Here is a 10,961-nt window from a genome sequence, read left to right on the forward strand (position 1 = left end):
TCGTGAATACCGGAAGGATATGGTGGGAAAGTTGGGTGAAGCTTCCATCCCGTCCCGTTGTGACATTTAAAATGCAATTAGAAAATGCCTTTTAAAAATTTACCGTTCTATTTTGTTAATTTTCTTCGCAGGAGGCCGGGCCCGGTACACGGTACACTACTTTCATTACCATTAGCAGGTGACTGAATCTGAGAGATCCTGGCAAGGACAAGCAGCGGCCGCGGAATATGCAAATGTAACATTAATATTCGCTGGCTGCCGCAGGTGCAATACTTGAACCGAGGACCAAGCAGCTGGCTATTGTGTTGGGAGTTTCGGAAATAGCTACTCGCAAGCCAAATCCGATCTTCCATGGACAGGCGCCAATCCATGAACAAATCGGTCCTTTTCAGGAGCACCAAAAATTCATAGAGATGCATATATTTTTCTTTATTTTAAAGTTTTCCCGACAGAAGGAAGCGTTTCTATGTTAAGAAATTATCCGCTTAGTTTAAACGCTGCAAACGCATACATCGATGTGAACCGTTTTCCATTTCCGCTGCATCGTCATCCTTTCTTTCTTTTCTTTTCGCATATCGCTAGTAAATTTATACATATACATATGTATATCATTCAGAAAATACATATATATCGGACGTCATAAACTTTGTACTATTATTATACGGCCTCATTTTCGTAGTCGCTATTTTGATATGATACCGTTGGACAGGTTGGATCCCTACGGTCATGGGATAATTAGTCCTTCACCGATCTGGCCCTATTTGTCTGAGACATAGCCTTCCGAAAATTTGGATTTCCATATCTTTGTAGTACTGTTTTTGGCCATATATGTATGTATATTGTGTATAATAAAATATCATAATAATGTAATATATATAATATAATATAATATAATATAATGTAATATAATATAATATAACAATAAAGATATATTTTGGTATTCTGTGTCCTCGATTTCTTGCTAGTGTGAACAAATTCAGTTTGTTTTTAACAGAGTTATTTGGGACAGAGTAGCAAGCAGTTCAATATAATTTTATTATTATAGTATAACATATAATCGTTCAGTTTTGTTCACTTATAACAATCAAGAAAGTATAGCAGTATAAAAGAATCAACCATTACAATTCCGCAGCATATTCTTCGCAACATACATTCGCCACATTATAACAGAAACAAAACTTATGGCATATTTATGGCACCAGTGAATGCGGTAAACATAAATTTAACGAATATTTTGTATATGAGATTATAGCGTTGAGCAATATAACACTATAAATATATTTAGTTTCAACGAATATAACAAAAATAGAAAATAGCTAGCAAAGCGCCGTCTGTGAAAAGGTAGCCGCAGTATAACAGATTCTAAATGTGAAATTTTTGGCACCAGTACCACTACTACTCACTAGATGGCGCGATATGCACTGTTGGGCAACGGCTGCACTTCCATTCTGACGTACGCTATATTCAAATGTTAAGAATTATGTCGATGTTAAATGATTTAAAAAAATTCGAATGAAACAGTACATTTTTAAAAAACTGGTTTTTGTATTTGTTTAAAAATTAAGTAGCGTAGCCTTTTAATTAGCAAAGAGTTCAGCTAATCTGCAATCGAACATACGCTTTTACGGACTTAAAACCAAAATATGACCTAAAGTTACGAGTGGGCCAAAAAATTTCTAAACTCTCCCAACTATTAAGTATCAAAACTTTTCCGGGTTTTTATACCTGGTGCGTGTAGTACCCGGATAGAATCTTTACCGACCAATAAGATCTAGAGCAACGACATTTTGTATCTAGATTTCTGTAATATCACACCGAATCCAGTTCGTTTCCAAATTTTGCCACACCTTCTTTGGCGCCACAAAGAATGAAAGTCTGTGCATCCACAATTTTGAAGATACGAGAAAACCGAAAACGCAGAACTATAGACTATAGACAGTGGCTTCGCTGCATCTTGCTGTATGCGCCTTCTGGCGGAGAAGAGACATACTGTCTGAGAATGGGGTATAAATGTAGAGCCGCAGCTCACAACGTTCCCGATCTTGTAAATTAGATCTGTGGAGGCATCTGGCGTACGTTACTGGCGTTAAGTAAGGGAAATATGGAAATTTCGGGGTAATACAAGTTTAAAAAATATATCGTTTGCTGAAAATCGCTCAATATGTTTGACAGATTTTGTGGAATAACTTTAATCAAGAATAATCGTTGTTGTAAAATATAATAATAGAAAAATTAAATAACAAATTTTGGACAAATGAACTATTGCTGATTCGAAGAAAATTGCTGTATTTTATTGACTTTTAATGTTTTTGGGCGAAAATAACCATTTAGAAATTACTGAGTTATTTTGGTGTAAAATACGATTTATTGATGAGACAACTGCCCTAATTTCCCCCACATCACTAGGACAATAAGTCAAGCAAATAGCAATCGCTGCAACAGCAAAAGCCATCAGAAGTTTGGCAGTCCGTCCCCGCCCAGGCATCAGGCGCAGTCAGCTCCAGCCGCAGCGAGTAGGATTAACGGCCCCAAGAACATGCATTTGAATCAGAATCCTGATTGTATATGCGATGCAATTCTGCATCGCAGATGCTTTATTCTGTGCTTTCGCGTTAGCTCAGTCCTGCAGATCTTGATCTACTTAGAATTAACTCGTATGAATGCCTCACCTCATAGATACGGACACATACTATTCATCCGCCATTTCATCAGCGCCACAAATTCGTCTGCGAGTTATAACCGCATTTCCTGAGCGCCGTTTTACCGCTGCGGATCCCATCACACCCATCAATTCGAGTTCTCGCCGAAATCTCTTTTTTGGCTCTACCTACACCCGTACTTGAAAAGTTATTACTGCACCCAGGCGGAAAATTGCTTCTTTCTGAGCGTGCGAATTGTTTTTACGCTTTGTTTGAAAAGCGGGCAAATGGTACACACCTACACAACCGGCTTCTTTGGGTTTCACAATGAGCTGGGTCCTCGTGGCTGCTGATTGCCGCTAATGAACGTCAAATGGAAATTCCAGTGTTGGGCGCTGCTTTAACCTGAAAGCAGAGCTCGAATGTCGATTTTGTGTGACAGGGACACGTGAGATGTATGTACATATACATTACTGAGACTGAAAATGTATGTTTCGCAAGCACTGCCAGTGAATCAGGTTTCAGTATTTAGCCCTGTTGACCGTCTGCGTTGCGGGCTGCTTCTAAATCCCCATGCAAACTGCCAGGTCCGCCGGCGATGCACCTCTGCGGCTCGACCTTTTTAGCTATGTCAATCGGACCGATGAACTGCAGCGCCGACAGCAACTGAGGTAGTTAAAGGACACATGGACCCTGGAACTGGCTGCGCTCCCGCTCCCCGACCTATTGGAAAACTTTGGCTGAGCATTTCATAGAAAGGTGTTTCTTCCCCGCCTAACCGGAATATTAGAGCTGCCTGTCAGCGTGTGGCGCTTTCATACATGCTTGCAACTTTTAGCGTCCCGATGCCACCGACAGGAAGTGTCAAACAGGCCTCACTCACTTAGTCTCACTGCCACGGGCACTCCCACTGTAATACGTCAGGTACAAACTTTTTCGGAATTTGTTGGCACAAAGCAAACTGGAGACTATGAGGGACGCAAGGGTGTGGGACGGGACGCTCCCTGTCATCGGAAATTTTGCTGACATGATTGGTGACGACTTCTTCAATCGTAGGGAAAACAAAGAAACGCACACATTTTTCCAGGGGCCTGTGAAAAACCAAGCAAACGCAACCTACCAACCCTTTTCAGGGGTCCGACTTGAAGACGGCAATCATTAAAAGTCGAAATGTTGTACTGTAAGTAGGTCACTTTGCATACAGATCTAGTCTAGCGGGGAATAATCGCTGTGCGCTGTGCGCTGTGTGGAGCGACATTGACAGTATTGTCAAGTCAAAGACCTCCACATTTGTTAATACTCGTGTGCAGGCATTGTGCATTCCCCTAGCATTCCCCTCTTGTGGCATGTTATGTTGAGGTTCTGTCGGGTCGGATCAGATCAGATGTTCGGCGATGATTCATTGCAATGGCCTGTCAAAATTCCAACTAATTGTAGATGGAGGGCGATATTTGTTTATTTTTACACTGATCTGATGAGTTTTCATTTGAAACTAATACATTAATATAGCATGGAAATGCTAACAGATCTATCGAGATGTCGCAGCCAGAAAACCGTTCTCAGAATAGCTTTTGGGATGAGAATGTCCGAAAATACTTCAGTCAATATTTTTTGAAATGCAATTCACATTAAAGGGAGTACTTTGGTTGAAATCCATATGCTGCACTTGTGATCTGCAACAGGTGTTTTTAGAGTAGGACCACGGGGCTGTGGGGGAACAGGCGGAAGGCCAAAAGACCCATAAGTCAGTATAATCCCAACAGATCTATTACGACACTTCGACCAATTCATTCTTTTTTGCACGTTGATTTATTAAATCGAAAAACATAGTGGAATTTTAGAAAGTCACCTACTCCGAAAATCTCCCTAAAGATTTTCATCTGTTTCCATATTTGCTGTTTGTAACGCACCGATGAAAGAATATATTCATTATATACTTTATAATAGGTATAACTTAGTGAAACATCCATTGACTATGGCCTAAGCGAGGTCTCAAACATAAGCATCGAATCACCATTGCAAACTCTATATTGGTTCGGTTTTTATGCTTTGATTAAATGATAAGCGAGGGGGAACGTTGCGCGTCGTAGTAACGGCCGCGGATCTATATTTATACCCGATCCTCCGTCAGTATGGATCGCTCCGTCAGGGGGCGCACACTGCAAGAGGAAGAGTGTGTGAAAGAGAGGGAATGAGTAAGCGCGTGGCAGGCGTTGCATAGACATTGCAGGAGTCTGGATATGAAATAAAGTTACTGTAGCTTTTTTAGTGTCAAACAAGACGGACGGACGGAGGGCGCACAGAAATGGCTATATCGACTCGGCTATTGATGCTGATCAAGAATATATATATTTCATGGGGAAGGAAACGAATCCTTCTGGGTGTTACGCACATGCACTTTTTTGAGTATCGGGTATAAAAAGTGTTTGGTTTGTCCAATCATTGTAGATGACAATTGTCATCGCTCACTGCTGCTACTGTAGTATAAAGTATAAAGTATAAAGGGAATAAAAAGTTTGACTCTGTTGGCCAGTATTTAAGAGTGAGTTTACCTATGATTCGCGCCTTTTGAAGTCCAGTGATAAGTGTAAGTAAGGAAGAATATTTTTGCTTTATTTCTGGTTTTTTATGTTGGAGAGTTTCAGAGTTTCCCTTAAAAACAATGTTAGTGCAGCTCCTTCATACTTCTTCCATTCCTCGCATCTTATTAGCGATTCTATTATGAATGGTTCCCAATGAACAGGGTCTTTCTGTCAGTCGCCGAGTTAATAACTTTGGCATTGTAACTGGGAATATGTAACATTCAATATATCACCAGAACAGTACAGTCACCCATGTACCCTGTGAATGTCGGGTCATTGCGGGTTGACAAAAAGTGCCGCCTCCACCCAGAATCGTATGGTAATACATGCGTATATCTAAGGAAACATGTTTATTCATAGCCTTGGCGCGGGTTCATGATTTCCTTTCCAGTTCCAGTTCGTCCCGTCACCCCGGAAGCCCCAACCCGTGTGCATATGCACGCACTTATCGTCTCTCCTACTCCTCCCCTTAAAAAATGTTTGTCTGTTGTGCTGTCTGTCTGTCTTTATGTATCTGGATGTTGTGTAAAAGGTGAGCGTGCTCTTCAGCCCGCTATTGACTTCAGCATTCATATATATAGTAGGTATTTATATATCTTCATGTGTATTCATAAATGGTGGTTTTATCTAATGCCGACGCACACAGCAATCAAAAACGCTTGTTTGGGGAACCGCTAACGTTGTGAGAGTCACGATTATTTTATATTATATTTGATCCCCTCAATCGTTCCAGCTCACACATCCACCCGCCCGCCGATACATATACTCGCATACAAGAATAAAAAGAGTGTGCATCGATGCCTGGAGATTCGCCTAATATGAATTTAAACAGAAGACCCTTCCTGCGCATTAAGGATCATTTATTAGGAGCCATTAATGCTGTTGAAGAACTCCAGGCCACTGGAGTAATAGTGGTTAGTGGCACTGGAACCTCAGCGTCGCTATAACATTGCGATTACTTTAAGCCACTATCCAATTGTCATTGTTAACAATACCAGTTAAAACAATGAACTCAAACCTAACCAGTACATAATCTGGACTGACAAGGGGATCTACTTTGTTGGTGTTGAACATTAACAGACAGAGTGTAAAATCGAATTAGCGAAGGTGATTTGATTGCAGATGTTTGATTCAGAACATCATCGGTAAGGTGAAAAGGAAGACTGTGATGGAAACCTCGTCAATACGACAAGGACGTACAGTAGGGCTGAAAATTTGCCATCTTTTTGCACAAACTTGCGTCTGTCGACAATATTCGGATGTCCCCAAATGCCTTGTGCACTCGAGCCAAAGGACGTCTCCAGCCAGAACCGAAAAACGCGAGGGACTCTCTTCCCCGGAGTGTAGCCGCACCGATTCGTTAGGAACGAGTCCAAACCGTTACCTATGTCAGCGTTTAACTGACTAAATTCCTATGTAAGTGTACTCGTTGACTATATTGTTGTTTAGATGATTTTGAGCGAGAATATCACCGCAGGAAAACTCTACTCTACAATATAAACTCTAATACTCCAGAGTCGATTGTTTGAAAGGCTCTCAGTGCCAGTCCACCAAGTCGAACAGGAATACCACATTGGCGTAATATAGTCTTCTGCCAATGCGTAGGAAAAGAGCGAATGGTAATTTGGAAAGTCAACATTTCGCGCTTTCATCGATTTGGCGGAAAATGAAAATACGGAACCATCTTAATGAACTCCTCGCTCTAGCGATGAAGGATTCAACGTCAAGGAAAATGCCAAATAACGACTCAAATAAATAAAAGATAAGGGCCATGAAGCCAACAGCCAGACAAAGGCAGGGGGGCATTGGCACCGAAGAAACGAGAAGAGCATGTACGCTGGGTTTCGTCAACGCAGAAGACAATATGGAACGAGATGTAAATAAGAAGAGCGATTTAGCCACTTACCCAACTTCTCGCCGCAGAACACGGAGCTGGGGGACTGGGTCCACACCAAGGCCAACGCAATAATTGTAGCTCCAAGATGCACGGGACGGGAGCTGGTGCGAGAGCAATGCCGCCTACAGCTCTGGCGCGGCTCCATCTCAAGGCTTCCGCCGAGGGGCACCGAATTGGCCAGCGAGTGGCTCTAAATCCTCTAGTCAGGCAAAGGATTCCTCTATTCCTCGCACTCTCACTGTGATTTTCCGTTTATGCACGATTCGTTGCGGTTTACGCAGTTGCTACCGCTTTCATTGGCAGTAAGGACAGTGTTGGTGCCTCTCGAATGAGCTCTGTTTGGAATTGGCGTCCCCTTTGCCAGTGCCTTCCACACGCTTCGCTACCTAATATCAGCCCACAGTTGCGGCGATGAATATAAAGATTTTACTCCACCAAGGAGCCTAAAAAAGCGTGCAGGACGGTGACAAGTTTCCGTCTTCTCGGCACTGTACAACCTGAGTAATTGTTGTTCAAATACAATGCATGGAGAGTATTCTAATTTGCACTTTGCGACAATTCCCTGTCTCAATTTTGGGGAATTGGGGATTCATTTAGTTTGTGCTGTACAGGTCTAACTGTTGGCATTCTCATCTCAGTCGCTTGTTTAGTGCAAATTTCCGGGTATACCTAGAAGACAAGTAAAAAAAATATATTAGTTCGATGCTATGGGAAGCTGGCCAACATTTATAGCCTTTCACGTTGTGGGGTTTTTGGTGTGCAATGCTATTCGATTAAGATCCAAGTTGGCTGGACGAACATATATTTTTATTTAGACTAAAAATGAGCTAGACGAACATGGAGCAAAATTAACTAAACAAAATAACTGAATTAGTCGTCATTAATCGGAATCGTTATTGGAGCACTATGTTTATCATTTATAATATGTAGATGCCGTTGCAACGATCGGTCAAAAACAAGTTGTTGACAGAAAAAAATTTTTGGCCATTGAGATAATCCAACCAATTCCAGACTGCTGTAGTATAAAAAACATAAAAAACAAGTACGATGACCCCAACAAAAAGACAGACAAAAAAAGATCTAAGTTCCTGCTTGGAGTTCGGTGTTTTGACCTGAACAAAATCTACCGCGTAGTAGATTTTTATAGTTGATTTCAAATGAAAAGTAACAGCAAAATAAATATTACTGTTTGCCGTACACGAATACAGATAGTTCCTATGTATGTACATGCTATGTACGAATTGATATTTATATTTACTTATAACTTATAAGTAAAATGAGCTCATACACATAGTATGATTGAATTATTTGTAACACATTTTACGAACAATTGTTCCTATGGAAACTATAGAATATCAACTATATATTGGTGAGGTTAATATTAAATATGTTAATAACATCGAAACAAAAATTTGGCTTTTTTTCTTAGCATTATTATTAGCATTCTTAGCATATCAAAGTGTTGAGTTTAAAAACTCAGGAAAAGTCAAAACTAATTAGAGTCTTGTTTTTTTTATATTTTATTCATATAGGAACGTTACGATAATTATCGTATAATTATAATTAGTCGTCATGTATCAATTTGTTCTCAGCTTGGTATGATCTCTTTATTAAAAAACTTTGAATTTTATTTTTGAGCCGAAAAATCTAAAATATTCAAAACTTTATTTCTGAGTTATATTTTTTCCCTCAAAATGGACAGCTATTAATAATATTTAATAATTCAGAAAAATTATTTTTACCGAATTATTATCATTAAAAATTAAAATAATATAGTTTTGTTGGATATGTACATATATGTATATTATTCTTCGAGTACTCCAGCGGCATCTTTAATTATACTTTGCGGCTATTCTAAATGGATTATTTGTTCGGCTGCAAAAATATAAAAGACCAATTATTTACGATTTCTGAAAAAAGGGTTATCTCACAGAATTTTGCCCATTGTTTCCTTGACAGCTTATTTATATACATTAGGTTCTATACGTTGAAGTATTATATAACGAAAAATGTTGACTTGATGTACCAACATACTACGAACAAAAAATCAACACATTGATCTGCAATCGTTTTATGCGAGCTACATATACGTATGTTAGGGGAACAGCCTTGCTCCCCACCTGCTCTCACTGCTCTGAGATGTATTTTCCGGCAGAGGTTGCTAACGCTTCTCGGACCCCAAAAAGTAGAAACAAAACACAAATACGATAACGGTTTTGTTATTGTTGAGTTTTAAAGGCTCCCAAACTCAAAAAGGGTGCCCACAGCTGATATACATACATACTCGTATATGATAATTAATTAATTTAAATCATCCAACCTAATTTCTTACCTATTTTCTGGATAATAAAAGTATTGACCTTTGCAATGCAATGCCCGGGTAAATAATATGATGGATGTATTCCAAAGATCTATGAGCTCTTCAGATCCCCTCATCTTAAGTATATTTATAGCTCTCATGACTTTCCTTTGTGATCACGCATACGCCTTGTTGCCATATATGGGCTATTTGGGCTAGCCATAGTCAAATTAACTTAAGATTGTTTTCAAATATTTAGAGTGCTATATTTATCAAATACACCAAGTTTCAGCTCGATATCTGCTTTATTCGACTTTATGCCACTTATTTCGGAATTCCGCCCAGTGTGCTTTGGTACAATTCAATACCATTTCTTATTTTTCTAATATCAAAATTTGATTAATTCACTAATTAGCTCAATTAATCTTCTAAAATGCAATGATATTTATTTATACCGGTCTAGCCATGAAAAATATTGTGTACATAAGTCCGAATGAGATTGCTGCCAAATGTATTTATACAAATTTAAAATACAAGAAAAAAGTTTCAGTTCTTATTACCATTCAATGTCCGCTTGTAAGAGTAATCCAAAAAAGGGAAAAAATGTTATCCTCATTTCCCAGATTTTGTTTTGCTATTCAGAAGCAATTTATTTTAATTCAATTTATTCCAAAGAAAACAATGGACTCATTATCTTCACTTCACTGTCAAACTGTCGCATTTAAGGGCTAAAATTCACAAATCCAAAATAGAACCCGTCACGGAATTTTCAGTCACTTTAGAGGATTTACAGATTCACTGTGCCCTGGTCCGCCGATTCTCTTTGAATATTGCCAAACAAGTCGTCGCAAAGAGTTTATACAGCACGTCCGCTTGTCTTGATTCACTTTTCTTTTCGCTCAGGACAATTTTTCCTTAGCCTTTTTCACTGGCCATCCCAGCTAAGAAGCTTGGTTGGCATTGCCACGAGTTAAGGGTAGAGTTACCCCAAAAAATTGCTGAATCGTCGCCAAGCAATCTAGCCGCGACACAAATTTAGTTCGATTCGATGTTTTTTTCTTGAGGAAAGTTATTTCATAACGAATTTTCACATTTTCATCTGCTCGTAGCTTTGTTTGTAAGCTTCGTTGATAACCAGGGTGTCGGGGGAAATTCGGATTTGATAGACAGTCTTTATTTTCACAGGCCGTTATTTTATTCTGCTTTATTAATTACATATGGCAGATTATTACATTTTTAATTTCAATGAGTGGACTGCTTTTTCACTTTCACTATGTTGCCATTTACACTGGAAGATCAGCACTGGGATGGTTTGTCGAATGCTGATGGTGTGAATTAGCCTTAAGTGGAACCGCCAGGCTGGGCAGGAGCCTCTGATGTCTATAAGTTTAGTTTAGAGCTGACTACACGTTACGTTCTCGGATCTGTATCGTTCTCTCCGCGAGTAACTTTGATTTCTTGAGTATATTATGACTTCGGATGACTGTAGTGTACGGCTTTTTAGGATTGCAATTGATTGCGGTCTGCACTGGGGGCCCTGGACT

At 39.5% G+C, this 10,961-nt stretch overlaps 1 protein-coding gene across 1 annotated transcript in view; it reads right to left on the minus strand.

Moving 5' to 3' along the window:
* Positions 1-10,961, minus strand: part of LOC108157441 — a 29,514-nt gene extending 18,553 nt beyond the window's left edge. The window contains exons 1-2 of the mRNA XM_017289495.2: positions 9,978-10,961; positions 7,128-7,787 (exon numbers count right to left, since the gene is read on the minus strand). Coding sequence (XP_017144984.1) covers positions 7,128-7,263 — 136 coding nt within the window. The 5' untranslated portion in view covers positions 7,264-7,787; positions 9,978-10,961. The remainder of the gene's footprint in view (positions 1-7,127; positions 7,788-9,977) is intronic.

This window comes from Drosophila miranda, chromosome 2, assembly GCF_003369915.1.
Source record: "Drosophila miranda strain MSH22 chromosome 2, D.miranda_PacBio2.1, whole genome shotgun sequence".
NCBI classification, from domain to species: domain Eukaryota; kingdom Metazoa; phylum Arthropoda; class Insecta; order Diptera; family Drosophilidae; genus Drosophila; species Drosophila miranda.